This window comes from Archocentrus centrarchus, unplaced genomic scaffold (genome assembly GCF_007364275.1).
Source record: "Archocentrus centrarchus isolate MPI-CPG fArcCen1 unplaced genomic scaffold, fArcCen1 scaffold_54_ctg1, whole genome shotgun sequence".
In the NCBI taxonomy this organism is placed as follows: domain Eukaryota; kingdom Metazoa; phylum Chordata; class Actinopteri; order Cichliformes; family Cichlidae; genus Archocentrus; species Archocentrus centrarchus.
Genome location: NW_022060276.1, coordinates 1457912 through 1481420, shown reverse-complemented (window position 1 = coordinate 1481420; position 23509 = coordinate 1457912). Strand labels below are relative to the sequence as shown.

Genomic DNA, 23509 nt, shown 5'->3' with positions numbered 1-23509 from the left:
TGTATCCTTGGGCAAGATACTTAACCCCAAGTTGCTCTCCGACCGTTCCGTCGGAGTATGAATGTGAGTGAATGTTAGACGATTAAAGCACTTAGCTTAATTAATTAATCATGGAAGTGCTTGTATGAATGCGTGTGCATGGGGTAAATGTGAACGTGTTGTATAAGCGCTTTGAGTGCTCATATCTGAGTAGAAAAGCGCTACATAAGAACTAGTCCATTTACCATTTCACAGCTCATTCATCCCAGCAGCAGTTATACAACACATCATGATGTCATCAGTCACCTGACACTTTACCTCCACTGACATCACTTTATGTATACAATGTATGTTTACATATATTACATATACATTTTAGTAACACTCCCACCCATAATGCATACTGTTTATGCTGTGTACAAATTACTAGCTACAAATGTATATGATGTGTATATGTATATGTGTATTGATATATATTTTATGTATATAGTGTTTTCTATTCTATTTTATTCTATTTCATCCTTCTTCTCTGTACTTGAGCTGCTGTAATATGCAAATTTCCCTGTCGTGGGATAAAGTTTATCTTATCATAGACCCCATGTTACAAATGAAAACTGTCTGTCTGGAGAAGAGGATGCAGAATCATTAGCTGCTACCACCTGAGCTATCCTGTGTCAGAGCAGTTTTAAGTAGAAACTTGTGTGGTTACTGTTGCAGTGTTAAAAGTTCAGTGTGCAGCAAGAAACTGACTTTATTTATTTAACCATGTCACAGTGCTCAAGCCTTTTAATTCAGCTGTGGTTTTTTTTAAATTATAAATATGTTTAATATTATATTTATATTTAATATATTATATTTAAAAAATCAAGATGTTGGCCTACGTTTCTGAGTTCATTTAAAGGTATTTATTTTAAGGTTCTTTGAGGACGTGTGATTTTCGGAGGTAAACTCTCCAGAGGATGGCGCTAAAGCTCCAGTAGAGGCATCAAACCTGACAGAAGAAGAAGCAGCAGGAGGTTTCCGCTGGGAGTTAGGGCTGCTAAAGGAAAAGAAAGGAGACCAGCTAACGATGCTGTCTGTAAAGGTCCTGCGTAGGTTACGACCTTGTGTTGCTCCTCAGTTTGTCAGGAACAGTCTGTCCGTGTTCCCGCACCGACCCTCGCCGTTGTCCTTGTCCTGTTTCAGCGGAGTGAAGCGGAACCAGCTGACGGTCAGAAAGCCGTCCGTGCTTCTGAACACGGTATTTCACCGACACACACACCGAGAGATGAAGTGTAGTCAGCATTGTTGTCTTTAGTGAACATCTTTAAACCTCACCAGTGATTCAAACCCGGCTGAAGTGAACTGCATGTGTCACTGGAAGCTCGCGCTGTCCGGAATCGACTGCTGATGTCTGTTCGGCTGGTTAGCAGCTAACTGCTGGTGTTCATAGAAGTAAACGCTCTCTGCTGAAGTTAATGTTAGTTAATGTTATTTAAACCTTAGCCCGAGTATTTGAGTCCATGACGGAAAGGTGCCAGCTTTAGCCGTAGAGGCTAACTGACATTTGCAGCCCCGGTAATGGCTCACAGACATTAAAAGAAGATCGAGGACGCGAAAGCGATAAAAGCCAGAATGTGTAGCAGATGAATTTACAGAGGTCATTACAGAGAAAAGCACATAAACACGACACTCAATCAGTAAAACTGCTCAGATTATTACAGCATGTTTCATGAACCATTTCTTTATTTGTTGAAGTCCAGGTCAATAAGAAGAGCGTGACTGCCTGAAGGCGTTTCTATTATTTTACTGTGGCCTCTGTCAAATCCTCTGGTACACTTTGTTTAATGAAGTCTGAGGAGGGAAACGATGAGTACCAAAGAAGTTAAAAAATCTCAATAAAAGCAGAATGTGAATCTCAACCCCGTGTTTCATGTTTTATTTACAACAGAACAGAAAGTATGTCAGCATCACGGCTCAGGAATATTTTAGAGGTTAACTGCAAATACAAAATGACATATAAAAAGAGCATCTTAGTGAGTTTCTAAGAAGATGGTCATAGGTTCACCAACCTGCAAAAAAATCATTGAAGAATTTCAGAATAAAGTTGCTCAATGAAAAGCTGTGACCACCTCACCATCTACAGCACACAGTCCTCCTGAGAGCCTGGAGACATCTGTGTGCAGGGGACAAGGCCCCCAATCAGTACTGTGAATGATTAAACGTTTCTGAGACGAGTTACTGCAGTCACATTTTCTTCATCAAATTCATTAAATATTTATATACTGTGAATAAAATACGGGTTTCTGATTTTTGCACATTATTGCTTTCTGTTTTGGTTTACATTTAGCACAGCATCCCAACTGGTTTGGATGGTTTTAAAATATCTCCTGTTGGCAGCTGTTACCAAGTGTTTTTCCTGTGTTTTCTTGAGCAGCCGCCGGCCCTCAGTGCATCCACCCGTTTTCTGTCCACGGCCCCCCCCTCAGAGGAGGAAAACCTCATCTATACTGGCAGCCTGGGTTTAGCTGTGCGGGGTCAGTCACTTCCACCTTGTTCTGAAATGTCATTCCAGCTGTTGTACACCACAGATGTGAGTGACAGGTGCATGAGATCACCTGTAAACTTGAAGAAAACAAAACAAAAAAGTCAGGCATGCTTAAACTCATTTAACACTTCTTACAACATTTTATTCTTCAAGCCTTCTTCAGGCAAAGTTCATTAAAAGTCTTGTTTTTAATGGTGTGGATGTTTCACAGATGCAATTATGAATGATGTAAGAAAAGACAATAAGATTCTTTGGTCCTAATTTACTCCTGGACACAGTACTGTGACAAAGAGGTGATGGATTGAACAAGAATTATTAAAACACACTGGAAACATTAAATTTGTTTTGGTGGAAACTATGAAAATGATTAAGCCTTAAATTCCTCACTCGCCCCTGGTGGTCTTTTTGTCCTCCAAGCTGGGGTCCTCTACCAGAGGCCTGGGAGCCCGAGGGTCCTGCACAGTATCTCAGCTGTTCCCAGTATTGCGCTCTTCTGGACAGAGATCTTGGATGTTGTTCCAGGAATCTGCTGGAGCCACTCTCCCAGTTTGGGGGTCACTGCCCCGAGTGTTCTGATTACCACAGGGACCACTGTCACCTTCATCCTTTCCAGCTCCTCTCTGAGCCCTTGGTATCTGTCGAGCTTCTCGTGTTCCTTCTTCCTGATGTTCCCGTCACTTGGTATTCCAAAGTTTATCACCACGACTTTCTTCCTCTGTATGTCCACCACTACGATGTCCGGTTGGTTAGCCACCACAAGTTTGTCTGTATCTGGAAGTCCCACAGGATCTTAGCTCTGTTGTTCTCAGCCACCCTTGGGGGCATGTCCCATTTTGACCTCAGGACTTCCAGGTCATACTCGGCACAGATGTTCCTGTATACTATCTCGGCCACTTGGTTATGGCGTTCCATGTATGTCCTGCCTGCTAGCATCTTGCACCCTGCTGTTATGTGCTGGATTGTCTCAGGAACATTTCTGCACAGCCTGCTCCTGGGGTCCTGCCTGGTGTGGTACACCCCAGCCTCTATTGATCTTGTACTCCGAGTTTGTTCCTGTGCTACAATGATTAGTGCCTCTGTGCTGTCTGTCAGTCCAGCTTTGTCCAGCCATTGGTAGGATTTCTCTACATCAGCCACTTCTTCTCTCTGCCGGTGGTACATGCCGTGCAGAGGCCTGTCCTTCCATGATGGTTCCTGTTCTTCCTCCTCTTCTTTCTCAGGATTCTGCTGTCTGAGATACTCACTAAGCACCTGATCCTTTGTGGCCATCTTCCTGATGTACTCATGGATCTTTGTTGTTTCTAGGATAGAAGAAACAATGCATGATGAGGAGCTTTCTTGGCTTGATGTCAGCGGCTTCTATTACCCCATGGTAATCAGAACATGCTCCCCCAAACTGGGAGAGTGGCTCCAGCAGATTCCAGGAACGACATCTGAGATCTCTGTGCAGAAGAGCGCAATACTGGGAACAGCTGAGATACTGTGCAGGACCCTCAAGCTCCCAGGCCTCTGGTAGAGGACCTGAGCTTGGAGGACAAAGACTGCCCACAGGGCGAGTGGGGAAGGCTTTAATCATGTGCATATATAAACACACAGTCTGATAGTGATGCATACTATTTTTAGAATCAAATGGGCGTGGCTTTTGTTTGCTCTAATGTGGTTTGTGTGACTCTTTTCTGTCTTGTCAGGGGTGAAGATGTTCTCCTACAGCACCAGTGCAGCAAGCCTCTTCCTCATGCCACAAATACTCCTGAAAACTGGACTAGGGGTCCAGACCTTTGCCTTGCAGGTAGCTTACTGTGGAATCATTGGCTTCTTCACCTTCCTCACACCCGTCCTCCTTCACCTCATCACCAAGGGTTACGTGATCCGCCTGTACCACAACCCAGACAGAGACATCTATACAGCAGTCACGTACAGCGTGTTCCTCACCGAAAAAAAGAACGTGTTCCATCAGAGCCAGGTGACGATCCCGGCCGTCAGCAAGATGTTCACTACTTTCTATGCTGGCCAGGTGGGGCTCCTCGTAAACCCAGACATGTTCCCCGTCCCCCACGACTACAATCATCTGATGGGCTACGATAAACCCTTCAGTTTCAGCACAGCTGACATGGACCAACCCGACAAGAGCTGAGACTGTACCGTAAGCAGGCAGAGTGCAGGGTTGTGTATCGAATACACCCACAACTCCAGAGTGCACTGCTCGTAGTCTGTTTCTACCAGAGAGAAACACTGATGGACAACAATGCAACCAAAGCCATGTTTCTGCTAGACTTCCATGTTTCCAGTATACTGATGGTAATTTAGTGTTAATAAATTCCAGTTTTATTGTCCTGACTTGTGTTTGTTTCTCTCTGACACGTCTTTGAATAAGCAGCATAAAGCAAACTGTCTGAACTCGACTCACGTCTCAGGCCTGATACCACTGAGCTCATTTCTGTACAACAGCTGAGGTCATACCACCGCTCTGAGCCTTTAATAACGTTTAGATTTTTGATCTAGTTTTAAGATGTTAGATTTTGTTTGTTTTAATGTTAGTTGTAGTTTGAGGAGTTCATCAGGAGCAGATTTAGAACAGTTATGGCAACATCAGGATGGTGGCATCGATAAATCTACCAAACCTCGTTTATTTACTCAGAGCAGCAGGATCTCAGTTTTCTGAAGTCTACTTTTTATTTTTGACTAAATTCAGTTATTTTCACACGCAGTTTTACTTTTTGGATAGTTTTAAATAACATCCTAGTTTTGCTGAAAGAATATTTTATGTTGTACAAAACCAATCCTCGATCACTTTATTTACCAAAAGTAGTAATAATAACAGCAGATTTCCTTTGCAGAAGAATCTCAGAGTGATGGAAGTAGAAATTACTGGCTCTGCATTCTGTCCAATGGCCAGCAGGAGGCAGCCCCAAATCAAACTTCATTCAAATTCAATAGAAATTCTTAGTCAGGTAATTCAGTTTTCATGCGTACTGCGGCCTGTCCTGTGTTTCCAGGGGTTTACTCATATACAAGGAGACGATTCCAGGAAGCAGGTTTAGTTCCAGCTCTGAGTCAGTTACCATGGTAACAGCCTCTGTGACCCTAACCTGATAGGTTTTATCCAATAACCTCTGAGTGTCTCTCTGACTCCGCCCCTCCTGCTGCACCTGAACCACCTGTCTGACCCTCCCATTCACTTCCTCCTTCATAAAGTGTCTGTCAGAGCGTCAGAGGAGCGAATTCATCTGCAGACGTTTGTGTTTCTACGATCACTGAAATCCCAGTTAGACGTTAGTTTGTTATTTTGTAACATGAAGCTTTTACAGTCGTTCACTCGTCAGGCTGTAAGGACGGAGACGGCGATGATGTCACGCATTTATAATGAGGCAGCTGCAGCTGTCAGTGATCGATCACTGATCAATGATCAGTGATCGATCACTGGTCATGTTGGAAAAGCTCACTGGTGGAAAAATGTCTGATCCTGGAGATGATGGGAATGTTTGAGTGAAGATGAGGCTGAAATGATGAAGACTTCAAACTGAACTAAATGGATTTAAAGTGACTGAAATCAACAGTTTGAAAGTTCTGCTGTCTGAAATTCAGAGAATGAATCTCCACAAATTTTCACTGAAAATCACCTAAATCTGTGATCATCGGCTCGATACCAGATCAGCAAACTGAGTCCACCTTCACAGCAGGAGGATCCAAATGGATCAGGATCAGGAATTCAGACTGGATAAGGTCCAGATCCAGTTCAGGCTCCAGTCATTTTCCTGGCTCATCCAGTCTGGATCTGGTCATAATATATTCATTTTCCTGACACGATCTGCTTTCTTTAATTAAAATGTCTGAAATATTTAAAACCTATAAAGCTGAGACATGTCTGACAACATGAAACTGTGACTGACCTCTGACCTTTAACAGTAACTCAGTGAAACATCTCTGCTGTGGCTGTCAGAGAGCTATCAGTGAAGCTGATCCCAGATCAGATTAGAAATGCTTAAACTGGAAACATTAAAACAGTTTTAATTTTTCCATCATCCAGGAATGCTTAAAGTTCACATGCTGATTCAGGTGCGTTACATTCAGTCTGTGTGTAGATCAGGTGGAGGTGAGGGGAAGCAGATCGGAGCAGCTCCACCTGCAGTGAGGAGGTCAATAGGGGTTTTTCTTGGCTTATCATTACGTTTCCAAACCAGGTCAGTGGCTGTTTGCTGAGATACTGATATCTGTATTTGTAGCTGTCGTCACTCCCAATTTCAACATCAGTCCTTTTACATGTTTATGTGACCAGTTTTTATCTGATTTAGTGCTCAGTTCAGATAAAATCATTATAGTGGGTGATTTTAACATCCATGTAGATGCTGAGAATGACAGCCTCAACACTGCATTTAATCTATTGTTAGATTCAATTGGCTTCTCTCAAAATGTAAAGGAGCCCACCCACCACTTTAATCATACTCTGGATCTTGTCCTGACATATGGCATAGAAACTGAAGACTTAACAGTATTCCCTGAAAGCCTCCTCCTGTCTGATCATTTCTTAGTAACATTTACATTTACTTTAATGGATTACACAGCAGTGGGGAATAAGTTTTATTACAGTAGAAGTCTTTCTGAAAGTGCTGTAACTAAGTTTAAGGATCTAATTCCTTCATTGTTATGCTCTTCAGTGCCAACACAGTGCAGAGCAGCTACCTAAACTCTGCTCCCAGTGAGGTCGATTATCTCGTCAATAGTTTTACATCCTCACTGCGTATAACTTTGGATACTGTGGCTCCTCTGAAAAGGAAAGCTTCAAATCAGAAGTGCCTGACTCCGTGGTATAATTCACAAACGCACAGCTTAAAGCAGATAACCCGAAAGCTGGAGAGGGAATGGCGTCTCACTAAATTAGAAGATGCTCATTTAGCCTGGAAAAAGAGTTTGTTGCTCTATAAAAAAGCCCTCCGTAAAGCTAGGACATCTTACTATTCATCATTAATTAAAGAAAATAAGAACAACCCCAGGTTTGTTTTCAGCACTGTAGCCAGGCTGACAAAGAGTCAGAGCTCTGTAGAGCCAAGTATTCCTTTCACGTTAACTAGTAGTGACTTCATGGATTTCTTTACAAATAAAATGTTAGACATTAGAGAAAAAATTATTCATAACCATCTCAAAGATTATTCTTCATGTTCGGCTGCTTTCAGCACTGCTGGTATTTGTTTAGACTCTTTTGCTCCAGTTGATTTTTCAGAGTTAACTTCAATAGTTACTTCCTCCAAACCAGCAACATGTTTATTAGATCCCATTCCTACTAGACTGTTCAAAGAAGTCTTTCCAATTATTGATGCTTCAATCTTAAAAATGATCAATCAGTCTTTATTAGTTGGCTGTGTACCACAGACCTTCAAGGTGGCTGTAATTAAACCTCTACTTAAAAAGCCATCACTGACCCAGCTGTCTTAGCTAATTATAGGCCAATCTCCAACCTTCCTTTTCTCTCAAAGACTCTTGAAAGAGTAGTTGTAGAACAGCTCACTGATCATCTGCAGAGGAACGGTTTATTTGAAGAGTTTCAGTCAGGTTTCAGAATTCATCACAGTACAGAAACAGCATTAGTGAAGGTTACAAATGATCTTCTTAGAGCCTCTGACAGTGGACTCATCTCTGTACTTGTCCTGTTGGACCTCAGTGCAGCTTTGATACTGTTGACCATAACATTTTATTACAGAGATTAGAGCTTGCTATAGGTATTAAAGGTACTGCACTGCAGTGGTTTGAATCATATTTATTCATATATGCACATCAATTAATTAAACTGCAGGAATGTCTTAAAGACATTAAGGCCTGGATGACCTCTAATTTCCTGCTTCTAAATTCAGATAAAACTGAAATTCTTGTTCTCGGCCCCACAAATCTTAGAAACATGGTGTCTAACCAGATACTTACTCTGGATGGCATTACTTTGGCCTCCAGTAACACTGTGAGAAATCTTGGAGTCATTTTTGACCAGGATATGTCCTTCAATGCACATATTAAACAAATATGTAGGACTGCTTTTTTGCATTTGCACAATATTTCTAAAATTAGAAACATCCTTTCTCAGAGTGATGCTGAAAAGCTCATTCATGCATTTATTACTTGTAGGCTGGATTATTGTAATTCATTATTATCAGGCTGTCCTAAAAGCTCCCTGAAAAGCCTTCAGCTGATCCAAAATGCTGCAGCTAGAGTACTGACAGGGACTAGAAAGAGAGAGCAGATTTCTCCCATATTGGCTTCTCTTCATTGGCTCCCTGTTAAATCTAGAATAGAATTTAAAATCCTTCTCCTCACCTACAAGGTCTTGAATAATCAGGCACCATCTTATCTCAAAGACCTCATAGTACCATATCACCCCAACAGAGCACTTCGCTCTCAGACTGCTGGCTTACTTGTGGTTCCTCGGATACTTAAGAGTAGAATGGGAGGCAGAGCCTTCAGCTTTCAGGCGCCTCTTCTGTGGAACCAGCTTCCAGCTTGGATTCAGGAGACAGACACCCTCTCTATTTTTAAGATTAGGCTTAAAACTTTCCTTTATGATCAAGCTTATAGTTAGGGCTGGATCAGGTGACCCTGAACCCTCCCTTAGTTATGCTGCTATAGGCCTAGGCTGCTGGGGGGGTTCACATAATGCACTGTTTATTTTCATTCACCTTATTTACTTTGTTTATACTCCACTCTGCATTTAATCATTAATTGATATTAATCTCTGGCTCTCTTCCACAGCATGTCTTTCTCTCCCCTCAGCCCAACCGGTCACAGCAGATGACCCCCCCTCCCTGAGCCTGGTTCTGCTGGAGGTTTCTTCCTGTTAAAAGGGAGTTTTTCCTTTCCACTGTCGCCAAGTGCTGCTCATAGGGGGTCATTTTGACTGTTGGGTTTTCTCTGTATTATTGTAGGGTTTTTACCCACAATACAAAGCGCCTTGAGGCGACAGTTTGTTGTGATTTAGCGCTATATAAATAAAATTGAATTGAATTGAATTCAAAGAGATACACTATACTAGCTAAAAACAGCACTCATACTCTGCAGCTACACAAACTGAGAATGATCTAGCACAAATGTAACTCTTAAACGAGATTTGTCTACAGTACTGAAGTAAGGATCTCTGTAATATCTGTAGATTAATTTTGTGCAGCACTTAAAACCAAACTAAACTAAAACTAAAGATACTTTATCAGTGTGACAAGAGGACAATGGCATTATTTTTTTCACAATTTTAATCAAAATAATATATTAAAAAATACTTTCTTTGTGGAAAGCCCTTTGTAAAATCTTTGATATTGTGCTGTTAGTCTCCAGCAGTCATGACTATTTTGGTAATAGCATAACTGAGCCAACTTTGTCATTTTATTTCTAATGGAAGACAGTATGCTGTAAACGGAGCCAGAGGAGAACGCCTGTATTATCTTCTTTGTCGTTCCCTATCTATACTCAATAAGACTAATGCTGTGTTGACAACAGTGTTGATTTCGTTGACAAAATATTTTCGTCATAGTTTTCGTCAACAAAGCTTTTTTTTCATTACGATAACGAGACGATAACTAAATTAAAACTATCTAAAATTATAAAAACGATAATAAAATGAATTTAGACTTTTGTCAAGAATGAAAACGAGATGAAAATGATTGCCAGGGGTGAAATCCCATCAGAACTGATTTAATTTTGTGACAGGGCGGGCCAAGTTAGGAAAACATCCAATCAAACGCACAGTTGCACAAATTTGCTCTAAACCCGGGAAGACCAAACTAGCCTGTGATTGGTCGTTCCTTCCAATAGAACTAAGTGATGTAACCAATGTCAGCAGGGAGAAAGAGAAGAGCCGATGTATGGACACATTTGTCCTTTGACGTTGTGACAAACCAAACGATGTGTAAACCATGTGGGGCGACTATCTCGGGTAAAAACAGACAAATCTTAAACATCTGCAAACCAGTCACCCAGATCTCCATGCAAAGGTCAGCATTTTAATGTCATGCAGGGTAAAGTGTTTTTCCCAGTTTGTGTTTAGAGAAAATCTCCACACCGCGGTGGATTAGCCTTTATAATCTTAGTCCTGAACACTGCCCTGTACCTTTCAGAGCGTCCTGCTGTAAAACACTCTGATTATCTCAGTGAGGTGGTGTTAATGATCAGGTGTGTGGGAAGCAGGTGAAACGCTAATGTTAATATTATTAATAATATTCCATAACTTTGAATAAATGTTTAATTTTGTGTAAGTGTGTATAATGACTAATTCAAGGGAACTGAAGAAAAAGCATTTACATTTTACACCCTTTATATTTTAGTCACTGAATCCACTGTAGATTTAGTCGACTATATTCTTACCATAATTAGTCGACTAAAACTAAAACTATTCAGATACTAAATTAAAATTTGCTGTCAAAATTAACACTGCAGCACAAGGATTACATGCAGTATCAAAGTACAGTATCTATATTATCTGTATTATTCCATTTTACCAAAGTGATTACTACAGTAGTAATAAATAATAATGTCCTTGGCACTCGGTTAGGGAGACTGGAAAGCAAAGACACGACTACACAAACACAAAATGAGAACCAGTTTTTTAATTTTTCTTCTCAGAAACAACTGAGGGAGGCAGGACAACAACAAAAAATAAAATAGCTGATAACAGCATGGTCACTCTATCACCTCAAACAATCGAGATAGTAGTTACCTTTAGAAGTGAAGCCAAGTATTTGAAAAATAAGTATGAACTGTTTTTAAAATAAAGGCTCTTAGAATGCCTTAGAAACACAACTTAGAGCGATGCACAAACCCTGACAGAGAGAAGGTGTGAAACATTAATCCCAAAGTAGAGTTTTCACAGGAAAGATGCTGAAAAATGTTGCTGCTCCAACCAAACTCAGAAAGACTGCTGTCAGCACAGGCTGAACAGTCAATTTCCATTTCACCTCCTGCTATAACTTACACAACAATGGCATTAATTTTCCAAGATCATTTCACAGGTCCTCACAAATATCACATCATCAAAGATTCTTGAGCCTCTTCTCCTCTCACACAACCTGCGTCTGTATCAACAACTCTTCTTGCATTCTAAAAAATCAGTAAGATGTTATCTTAGTATGTTTTCTGTTTGAGGTGAACAAGTCCCATAAAAGGACCCACGTTACGTTTACAAGCAGCACATCTGTGCCCACCATGAGCCCTCCTTATTCCTAATAAGTGACTGTTCAAGCTTCAAATAGCACTGTATTAAAAAAGCAGGAGGGCCTGTTATGAGGGTCTGTTGCTATATTGAGAAGATGACATACTGTGCATTAATTAGCCTGTCAGACACTACAACAGTGCATGCTGCAGCAGAATATCTCGTTACACTGTTACACGATGTTACTGAGTTCAAGGACACAAACCAGAGCTTGGTGGTCTGCAACCTTATTCCCAAAAAGGATTTTATGCAAATATAATGAATTTTAATATCATCGTAAATAGTACTAAAACATCATATCAAATAAAAAGCAACTGTGGGCAAAAAAACAAAACAAACAAACAAACAAACCCCCCCCAAAAAACTTTTTTTTTTTCAGATTATAGCTCATTTTGATTTCAATGCCAGCAACACAGATTCAACAACAGACTGGGAGAAAAAGAAGAAACAAACAAACTAGCCAAAGATGCAGAGGGATTCACAGCTCTGTAAGACTGCATGGGCAAATAGTTTCAGAATACTGTGCAAAAGTCTTGAGTTACCCTCATTATCTTTATATTTTCTTCCAAGGTTGTGCAAAAACACATAATTTGTTGCTATTCCTTTACCTGAATTACAAAAAATGCCAAAGTTTGACGGGCATAAAATTGTATTTTTGGACAGTGTGATTCCCAAAGTGCTCTTAGCTCGAAACTTTATCCCTTAAAAATCTGAGAAATCGACAAGTGGAGGACAAAAAAAAGAAAGAAAAGAGAAAAAACTGAGAGGCCTAAAAACTATCTACATAAGATGAACAGTACGTATGAATTATGTACTTAAGAAACAGGAGAAATCCAGCAAAGACTCCCACGTTGAGTCTTTGCTGGATGAGGCTTCTTGTTCACTGAAGCCTCATCAGAAATGGTCTTACTGAAAGGGTGGCTGTCAAGAGGTCGTTGTTAAAGAAGGAAAACAGGGAGTGAAGGCATCAGTATGCCAAATGTCCCGACAGACAACGAAACCAAAGGCAGCAAACATCCAAAGAAGAGTTTTGGGTGGTCCTTCAAGGAGCCTGGAGAACTCTTCCTGAAGCTGAAGAATAAAGGTGCTCATACCAAATACTGACTTGTTGGAACTGTGCAAACTCTGCTTTTATCTTATGTACAGGATTATATTATATTATATTATATTATATTAGTCGGCGTAGTGGTTAGCACTGCTGCCTCACAGTTAGAATACCATCTGGAAGGCCTGGGTTCGATTCCACCTTGGCCCAGGCCTCTCCCTCTCTCTGTGTGGAGTTTGCATGTTCTCCCCGTGCTTGCGTGGGTTTCCTCCGGGTACTCCGGTTTCCTCCCACAGTCCAAAGACATGCACTTACTGGGGTTAGGTTAATTGGCTAATCTAAATTGCCCATAGGTGTGAATGAGAGCATGAATGTGAGTGTGAAAGGTCGTCTGTCCCTCTGTGTTGGCCCTGCAACAGGCTGGCGACCTGTTCAGGGTGTACCCTGCCTCTCGCCCTATGACAGCTGGGATAGGCTCCAGCCCCCCCGCGACCCTTAACAGGATGTGCGGAAGCAAATGGATGGATGGATATTATATTATATTATATTATATTATATTATATTATATTATATTATATTATATTATATTATATTATATTATATTATATTATATGGGCTCAGGAAACCTTCTGAAAGCCACTGTCCATGAAACAGCACACATTTATTGAATTCTTAAAGAATATATATATATTTTTAAGTGTATTTCCTTAAATTACTATTCCAAGGCTACAGGTCAGGGATGGAGGTCAGGAGCGCCTCCCTCACAGAGGACCTTTTCCTAAAAGTGGACACGCTGTCCTCTGTGCCTTTGACTTTATTTGTTCTGTTTTTAATCAAAGATTCTTCTTCCGTCACGTTGGCTCCACTTAAACGTAAACTTTTATTTGTATTGTGCACTTTTGGCTCTATTTGAAGACCCACACTCAGTGCCATGTAGGATGGAACATCCCACTTGTCAGTGTACAGCTCAAAAATGAGCATTTGTGTGCATGACATGGCAAACTTGCCCCAGTGTTACTAAACAATGTCGGTTAGAAGAATATAAGCTGCCACCCAGACATCTTTTTTGAACTGGTTTACCTACGTCCAGATCTGTATCTACTCAAACCTTAAGTTCTTTCAAAAATATGATTTTTCTCATCATTTTCCAAACACTTACACAGTATTGTTTAAAGATGCAATACAGCACGCTGCTGGCATCAAATTCAAAGTTCACAGGCATCAGTGAAAAGAAGAAACCTTTTCACTGCACATAATGAAGAGCATTGAATGACGAAGGTGCATGTTGGTGGTATTTCTGATGACGTTCTGTCAGATGGGAATGGAGCGCTTCATGATATATTTTTTTAGGCCACAGCGACTTTATTGGCAGTACAGAGAGACAGGAAATGGAGGAAGACACACGGGACTTGAGCCTGCACCACAAGGCAGCATATACATGCGGTCGCCCGCTCCACCCCTGAGCCCCCCCGTGCTTCATGATATTTAATCTGTCGTAGTTGCACTGAAACTCACGTCTACTGTGTGCAACACTGAAACTGTCCAAAACAAGCCAATATCTGCATGTGAAAGCCAGGCATCACAGCCACATAGGCCCAAGTGCTTTAATTATCTAACATTCACTCACACTCTGACGGTTGTGTCGGAGAACAACTTGGGGTTAAGTATCTTGCCCAAGGATACATAGCCTGCAGCAGCCAGGAATTGAACCGCTGACCTTCCGATCAGTAGGTGACCTGCTCTACCTACTGAGCTACAGCCACCCCCCTCAAGACTTCATATATTTCAGTTTTTTTAAAGCCTGTCCTGTCTGGTGGCTGAATCATGATCTGAATGCACCGTTGTGCCTGACGTATTTGTTGTACCAAGATGAGCTCTGTAGATCCTCTATAGGCTCCTCTTCTTAATGTTTGTCTTTTTATTTTATTCATTTATCTGTGTGCACATACATGCTGTAAAGGGGACAGAGCACGAGCAAACTAACCAAAACAACTCAACTGATGCAACTACAAAAGAAAACCAAAGAAAAAAGACAACATACCAAAGAAAATTTTGTTTTTTTATACACACACACAACAGCAGCTGTACAATAACATAAATTAGAGATATAAAGAAAATCACATCTTTATAGAAAAGCAGATTTTTGGCAGAAACTAAAAGCTAAAAAACACAAAACCATCAAACTTATTTCGTCGGTTAAAGCATTTAAAATGCACTTTTAATTTAAAACTTGAATGGATAAATATGTCCTGCATCACAAATCTAAAAAACAAAGAATCAACCTATTTATTTATTTATTTAAGCTCATCCCTTAAAGGGGTTTGTTTACATGGATACCCTCAGTGACTGAAGCCTCGGCAGTAGAATGCATGAAAACCACTGTTTAATCCACAATTTAAATTCTGTTGAATCTACGTAATAGAAATCTTCATCAACACAATATTAATAAATACTGTTTTCCTGACAGATAAGTACATAACTGCAATAAAACATTTACAGAACAGCCTTTCCAAAAATGTCCAGAAAGTAATTAAATGTAGCAGGTCAGAGAACGATAATGAAGTCAGCTGAGTGTGTCACAGCTTCTAAAAAGTAGCTACAGAAAATATAGGTTAAAATAAAAGAATATATCAGGAGGTACTGTGTTGTACATGTATTACAGTTACATTCCATAGACACATTGACCACTCATCATTCAGACAGTGCTTTAAATATGGTAAACAGAGATCATGTACTCTTCAGACAGTACACATTTGAAGATGGCATCGTTATAGTTTTGCACATCCATGGATACTCACAGTGAGACGAATCGTCATTAATAAAAATAAACAAATTCCTAAAGAATTACAGACGCAGCAGCAGCCACTACATGACTCTTCTTCCTGCAAAAGAATTCAGAGCTTGGTTGAAAATGTGCTCCTCGATGTGACATATCACCTGTGATTTTTCTTCCCAGCACACTTCTGAAATTATGTTACTGACTTCATTATATTGAGAAATACAGATATACTAAAAATGGTTAAAATTCTCCTTGTTCAGTGATTAATTTTATCATAATATATCACAGTTGTCTGCTATATTATCACTGTCTTTTGCTAAAGAAGTAAATACTGACTTTACACGGTGAGAATCGGACCAGTGCCAAATCACAGCACATACTGCAAGATACAGCAATGTCTGCTTAGCTGGCTTATTCCATCTCATATCATTGTGGGCCTTCTGCTCAACCATCTTCAACTGGCCCAAAAGGTTTGTGGCCCAAAGTTTATATATATTTTAAAAAATTTAAATCCCAGCTCACCCTGCAGGAGGTCCCACACAGTATCTTAGCTGTTCCCAGGACTGAGATCTCAGATGTTGTTCCAGGAATCTGCTGGAGCCACTCTCCCAGTTTGGGGGTCACTGCCCCAAGTGGTCCAGTGTTACAATGGAAACCACTGTTACCTTCACCTTCCACATCCTTTCCAGCTCCTCTCTGAGCCCTCGGTGTTTATCCAGCTTCTCGTGTCCCTTCTTCTTGATGTTGCATCACTTGGTGTTGCAATGTCTATCACCACAACCTTCTTCCTTTGTTTGTTTTCAGGCCCCTCTTCTGTGGAACCAGCTTCCAGCTTGGATTCAGGAGACAGACACCCTCTCTATTTTTAAGATTAGGCTTAAAACTTTCCTTTAGGATCAAGCTTATAGTTAGGGCTGGATCAGGTGACCCTGAACCATCCCTTAGTGCATCATGGGAACCCCCCAGCAGCCTATAGCAGCATAACTGTTTCTTTTCATTCACCTTATTTACTTTGTTTATACTCCACTCTGTATTTAATCATTAGTTATTATTAATCTCTGGCTCTCCTCTCAGCAGATGACCCCCCCCCTCCCTGAGCCTGGTTCTGCTGGAGGTTTCTTCCTGTTAAAAGGGAGTTTTTCCTTCCCACTGTCACCAAGTGCTGAAACCCTCCATGCATGGTAAGGAGCTTTCTTGTCTTAACATCAGTGGCTTCCATCTCCTCCTTTGGCCAGCTTATTATCCCAGCAGGGTATCTGACACCTGGCAGGGCATAGGTGTTGATAGCCCAGATCTTGTTCTTCCTGTTCAGCTGACTCTTCAGGACTTGCCTTACTCTCTGCAGGTACTTGGAGGTTGCAGCTTTTCCCATTTGCCTGTGGGATTCCTTGGTACTTGTAGCTGTCCTCAATGTCTGAAATGTTTCCCCTTCTGGTAGTGTAATCCCCTCAGTTCTGACTACTTTTCCTGTGGATCAGTGAATCGATGTCTTGCTCACTCTTAGCATACAGCTTGATGTCATCCATGTGCAGGATGTGGCTGATGGTTGCTCCATTCCGTAGTCGGTATCTGTAGCCAGTCTTGTGGCTGAGCTGGCTGAGGGGATTCAGGCCTCAGCCAGCCAATCAGGATTCAGCAGTGGAGACAGAACATCTCCTTGGTAAATCCCACACTTGATGCTGACTTGTGCATTCGCATCTTCTAATAGACTTTCAGAGGGTATTTGATGTAGTCTTGATAATCGGCTTTGAGGGCTCCAGGTTTCCATCTTAGCCATGATCTTAGGCCAGCTGCTCTGGTATTCAGTGTACTAGCTGTTATTGGGGCTTGGTACCCAATCTCAGAGTGTGTGTGTGTGTGGGTATGTGTGTGTGTGTGTGTATATATATATATATATATATATACATACACTCATACATACATACACTAATAATTTTCTAATTATAGTACCATCCAGAATTTTGTTCTACTTGGATTATCCTGATATTTTTGTGTTTGTGATACAAGTGGTCACATTTGCTCAGTCCAACTTTACAGTAGAATGAAAATAGTCACAAAATTGTTGTGTTAAAAAGTATTCATGTTTTATTTCGCTTTACTGTGATACACAACTATATACCATTTCAAAATTGTCTCTAGTTGTTTTTTGTGGTTCCAGGTCCTGATTAAATTTTACGGTGAGAAAGATCAGTGAAATTTTCATTGTGATGATTTGAGATGGATTGACATAGCTAGCTTCTTACAGGTTTATCTGCCAGTCAAAAACCTTATGCTACAAAAGGAACCGTGAAATATAATAATAACTAAATGTAATGAAGCCCTTTGAGATCACATTTTGAAAAGTCTGCATTTTTTACCCTACCATAGCTGGCTAACTTCTGGCTTACTGATGACTGAGCTCCTAAAAAACAGTAGATGGCAGGAATCTGATCCTTGCACCCATTCATTATCAATACTTACTAAATCCTGTAGAGGGTCGCAAAGAGGCTGGAATCTATGTCAGCTGACACTGGGTAAGAGAGAGGGGACACTTTGGACTGGTCACCAGGCCACCGTAAGACTTACATTCGTTTGTCAATTAAAATATTAATATATACACAGACTGGTATTCAGCCACCATAATGATCATAATGATGAGTCTGTCATACAGTATATCAGTTTTAAATGAATTTCAAGTAGTGTGGACAGTGAGAATATAGTGGTTTGGTTTTAGTGAAGCTGACGCGAGTGATCTTGTCAGGAAGAATCTTTCTACATTCATAAAAACAGGAATTGAGTTACAAAGTGACAACTCTACTCCTACTCTTAAAGAGCAAATTGCACATAGAGCCTTTTTGCAATTATTAGTATATGTTGAGTTTTTAATAAAATCATTCTGATTGTCTAATGTGTACCTGATTTTGCATATCAAAAACAGGGGGCACTAAGACCCACAGACCCAGATAAAAATAGATGTGAACAGATCAATAAACAGACTGGTAGAAATAGAGCTGCTCTCCTAGGACCTGGCACAGAGAATCAGCGAGAGCTTCACATTCCTGCCCGGGCCATTCTCACCCACTACCACGTCACTCTGCTAAAATGGTAAGGCAGCTGTTGGCTTCCATCAACTCAAACTGCATCTCTGAACTTATGTAGTCCACCACCTGCCCATCCTCACACACGCATACACAAGCTGCTGAAGCACATGCATATGTGTAAAATACACCGCAACTGCACAAACTTGATTTATGTCAATTTATATGTGAAAGAAAAGTTGAGCAGAAGCTGCAAAATCAAAGAGAACATTCCTGCTCATTTGAAGCAGAACATTATTTAGCAGTCAATGCAATATAGAGTGGGTGTCACTGGAAAGGTATCACATTTCTAAATAATATAGGCTTGGTGTTAATGAAATGATGAAGAACATGAATTAATTTAACAGAACAGCACCATCATAATGAAATATGAATACATAATGAATGCTGAAGGTTCTTGCTGTTGTTCATAGATCATATACAAAACAAATTCTCTTCAACTCAGCTGGACAAGGCACAATTTTTTATCACAGCATTTCAAAACTTCATAAAGCAGTTGGACTGAGATGAAGCCACAGACAAATGGGCACATATTCCAGGCTTTTATGGGCAGGCCCTCACACCCACTCACATTAACTCTACTCTCATGGGCTCCTCTTATTTCTAACCTTGACTGAGAATCCATTGATGAGGCTAGCTACTGACAACTAGCAACTGCCAGCTTCAGCTTTCACTGCACTCTGAGTTTAGTCACACATCATCAACACTCCAATCAGGTTGGACCTGGGCACCAAAGACAGTCATACAGTCCATCCAGGGATAGTGGCGGTTTCATCTTTCTCTCTCTGCTTTTCCCCCTCTCACTCCTCCGTGTGTTTTTATCCTCTCCTTCACCCAGCTGTTTCCAGGCCTCCATTTTGTCGGTGTCTGCTGTTCTGCCAGGTGCCATTTTTTTAAAGGCCCATTTGGCTGAAGTAGAGTTGGTGACTTGGACGACTAGTCTGGATGAGTCCACTGCAAGGTCACAAGAGTTGCTGTTATTACAGGGATGACATTCAGGGACTCCAGCCATACTGCAAGGCACATTTAATAAAGTAACCAAGTTTTATATTATATATCTATACGTGTGTGTGTATAAAGTCACCCCTCAATTTTTTCAATTGAAATGTGCAAACATACATGCAAATATATTAGTATATTAGGCAACAACAGCATTAGGAAAATTCAAACAAGCTTGAAAATTGATATGATCAACACAGCCTGAACTCTCTTAGGCAAGCTTTTTGTAATTTATTTAAGTAGTGTTCAGGAACAGTTCTCCAGGTTCCTTGAAGGACTTTCTAAAGCTCTTTGGATGTTGGCTGCCTTCTGTTACATTCTCTGTCAAGATGATCCACACTATTTAGGTTTGGGCTCTATCAAGGTATGCGTTTACTGAACTGATAATGTAAAATGGTAAATGGACTGGTTCTTATTTAGCACTTTTCTACTTTACTTTGAGCCCTTTATAAAACATGCCTCATTCTCCCACATTCATACAAGCACTTTTTTCTATGACTAAGTGCTTTCTATCTATGTAACATTCGTTCAGTATCTTGCCCAAGGATACTTTGACATGCAGACTGGAGCAGCCAGGGATCGAGCCACCAACCTTCAGATTACGAGCTGACCTGCTCTAACTCCTGAGCTACAGTCACTCCATGTGTTTGGGATCATTGTCATGTTGAAAAAGGGAGATATCATCATCCCCACACTCCAAGATTGGGTACCAAGCCCCAAGAACAACTGGCACACTGAATGCCAGAACATCTGACCTGAAAGGTAAGCTCATGGCTAAGATGGAAACCTGGACTCTCAGTGGTCAATTACCAAGACTACATGAAGTACCCTCTGAAAGTCTACTAGAAGATGTGAATGCAGCACTATGAACAATCTCTGATATGACCATCACTACAACCAACCAGTTGATCTATAACATGGCAGCAATGATCCTTGAGATGCTTGGCCGACATGTCACCTACTGGCAAGATCCCAGGTGCAGGTTGTGCAGAGATGCCCCTGAGAAAATCTAGCACATAATAGCAGGATGCAAGATGCTAGCAGGCAGGGTATACTTGGAATGCTATAACCAAGTGGGTGGCTTAGTGTACAGGAACATCTGTGCCAAGTATGGCATGGAATGCCCACGGTCAAAATGGGATGCACTGCCAAAAGTGGTTGAGAATGACCGAACTAAGATCCTGTGGAGCTTCCAGATACAGATGAACAAACTGGTGATAGCTAACCAACTAGATATAGTGGTGGACAAGCAGAGGAAGAAGGCTGTAATAATAGATGTAGCAATACCAAGGGACAGAAACAGCAAGAAGAATTAACATGAGAAGCTTGAAAAACAGTGGTATACGTAGTAATTGGAACGCTTGGGGCAGTGAACCCCAAACTGGGAGAGTGGCTCCAGCACATTCCAGGATCAACATCCAAGATCTCTGTCCAGAAAAACAGTATTGGGAACAGCTAAGATACTGTGCAGCACCCTCAAGCTCCCAGGCCTCTGGTAGAGGACCTGAGCTTGGAGAACAAAGACCGCCCACAGGGCGAGAGGGAAGTACAGTCAAAAGTTTGGACACTAATTCACACACACACACACACACACACACACACACACACACACACACACACACACACACACACACACACACACACACACACACACAATGAGGATTCACTCAGACAGGATTAGCAGCTGCGCTTCCTTTCTCACTGAAACCTGGCTGAACCCAAACATCCCTGATGCTGCTATTAAGCTAGCAGGCTGGACAGTTTACAAAGCGGATTGAACAGCTGACTCCGGTAAGTGTGTATTTATGTGTGTTATGGATGGTGCACCTCCACAGACATTGTAGAGACATTTTGCTCCCTGGACTTGGAGTTTATAACGCTGAAATGCAGCCCGTTCTATCTGCCCCAGGAGTTTACAGTAGTGTTCCTCACTGCCGTTTATATACCACCACAAGCTAACGTGAAGCTAGTGCTAGCGAGTCTGCACGATGTTGTTCACGGGCTGCAGAATGACCACCCAGCTGGTGTGTTTATAATAGCAGGGGACTTTAATCACGCCAGTCTGAAAACTGTGATGTCCAAGACTCCACCAGTTTATTGATTTCTCGACCAGAGAAACAATACCTTGGACCAAGTCTATTGTAACATACCAAAGTGTTACAAAGGGACCTCCTCCCCCGACCTTGGCCGGTCCGACCACATCAGCCTGCTTTTAACTCCTGGATACATACCACTCATTGCAAGAGTGAAGCCCATAGTCCACACCATCAGGGTCTGGCCAGAAGGAGCTATGGACAGACTACAGGACTGCTTCAAGGACACTGACTGGGAGCTTTTTAAACGGACTGCCACTCACAATAACCACACAGTCCTCAAGACCTACACCTCATCCGTACTGAATTACATCACCTTCTGCATGGACAGTGTGACCACACAGAAGACAGTACGGACACTCCCTAACCATAATTCATGGATGAATGGTGCTATTATAAGTCTGCCTAGGGCCCGAGATGCTGTTTTCCGCTCAGGTGATGGTGAGGGCTACAGAACGGTGAGGTCCAAACTGAGGAAAGGCATCAGGAAAGTGAAGCACTGCTATAAGAAGCGCATCGAGGACCACTTCAACAGCGCTGACTCCCGATGCGTATGGCAGGGCTTCAAAAACAACACTGGCTACAACAGCACCCAGACCAGCTCCACCCACTCCATCCTCCCATGCTACTTTCACACCGCCGAGGTTCCCATGCCGATCCCAAGGAACCGGCGAAACGCTTAAGAACGGGCCCGCGTGCCCACTGCGTTTCTGTGAACTGCTCCTTTACGTATTAGTGTGGGCAGGTCCTCGTCTGGACACGGAAGCCGAAGCGCACAAACGTGGGAGAACACGCTCCCCTTTCTTGTGCTGCGAACACGTTTTAGGGTCCAAACCAAACTACTGCAGCATCTGTGTGCAGCACAGAGGGAAACACAGACAGCGATTAGAGCAAGACGACAAGTACGCACTTTGTGTCCTTTTATCTATTCTCATGGGTAACGTAAGATCTTTACCCAACAAGATGGAAGAGCTGGCAGCGCTAACCAGACTGCAGTGGGAGTACCAGCAGAGCAGCCTCCTGCTGTTCACGGAGACTTGGCTCACGGACCACACACCGGACTCCGTCGTAACATTGGAGGGCTTTCAACTGGTGAGAGCGGACCGGAGCATGAGGGAGAGTGGTAAGAGGAGAGGTGGGGGACTGGCGATGTACGTTAATGAGAGATGGTGTAACCCAGGACACATCACTGTGAAGGAGCAGCGCTGTACCAAAGACATTGAACTGTTAGCGGTTAGTGTTCGACCATACCACCTGGCCCGGGAGTTTTCACGTTATTGTGTTAATTGTTTACATCCCGCCGTCGGCCGACGCTACAGCAGCCTGTGAGGACATCCACACCACCGTCTCTCAGTTACAGACGGCACATCCGCAGTCCCTGATTATCATCTCTGGGGACTTCAACCATGCCTCACCTTCTTCCACTCTCCCTAACTTCACCCAATATGTTGACTGCCACACAAGGGACAATAAAACTATAGACCTGCTGTTTGCTAACACAAAGGAGGCTTACAGCTCATCACCTCTACCCCCGCTTGGCCACTCAGACCACAACCTGGTCATTCTTCACCCCACCTACACCCCCATTGTGAAGAGGAAACCCCCCACCAAGAAGACAATAAGACTGTGGTCTGAGGACTGCAGTGAGGCCCTGAGAGACTGTTTTGAATGTACAGACTGGCAGGAACTCTGCAGGCCTCACGGTGAGGACATCGACGCCCTCACCCACTGCATCACAGACTACATGAACTTCTGTGTGGAGAACACTGTGCCAACCAAGAAGGTACGGTGCTTCTCCAACAATAAACCGTGGGTGACCCCAGAGCTGAAGG

The 23509-nt window shown here is 42.0% G+C and overlaps 2 protein-coding genes across 2 annotated transcripts in view; one reads left to right on the top strand and one right to left on the bottom strand.

The window, feature by feature from the left end:
- Positions 1-948: 948 nt before the first annotated feature.
- On the top strand, positions 949-4843 carry tmem70 (transmembrane protein 70). The gene is made up of 3 exons (XM_030725399.1): positions 949-1219; positions 2396-2495; positions 4195-4843. The coding sequence occupies exons 1-3, from the start codon at positions 1049-1051 to the stop codon at positions 4638-4640; spliced, it is 717 nt and encodes a 238-aa protein (XP_030581259.1). The 5' UTR covers positions 949-1048; the 3' UTR covers positions 4641-4843.
- A 12919-nt stretch (positions 4844-17762) lies between these two features.
- The window catches only part of LOC115777456 (junctophilin-1-like), a 95099-nt gene continuing 89352 nt past the window's right edge, over positions 17763-23509 (bottom strand). The window contains exon 7 of the mRNA XM_030725362.1: positions 17763-19539. The gene's annotated coding sequence lies outside the window, so the exon portion shown is untranslated. The remainder of the gene's footprint in view (positions 19540-23509) is intronic.

Bases quoted from the DNA above. Each gene is read 5' to 3' on its own strand.
- tmem70 (XM_030725399.1), top strand. From the start codon at position 1,049: ATGCTGTCTGTAAAGGTCCTGCGTAGGTTACGACCTTGTGTTGCTCCT. The intron at 1,220-2,395 runs GTATTTCACCGA...TTTCTTGAGCAG, and splicing joins CGTCCGTGCTTCTGAACACG to CCGCCGGCCCTCAGTGCATC. The intron at 2,496-4,194 runs GTCAGTCACTTC...CTGTCTTGTCAG, and splicing joins CCTGGGTTTAGCTGTGCGGG to GGGTGAAGATGTTCTCCTAC.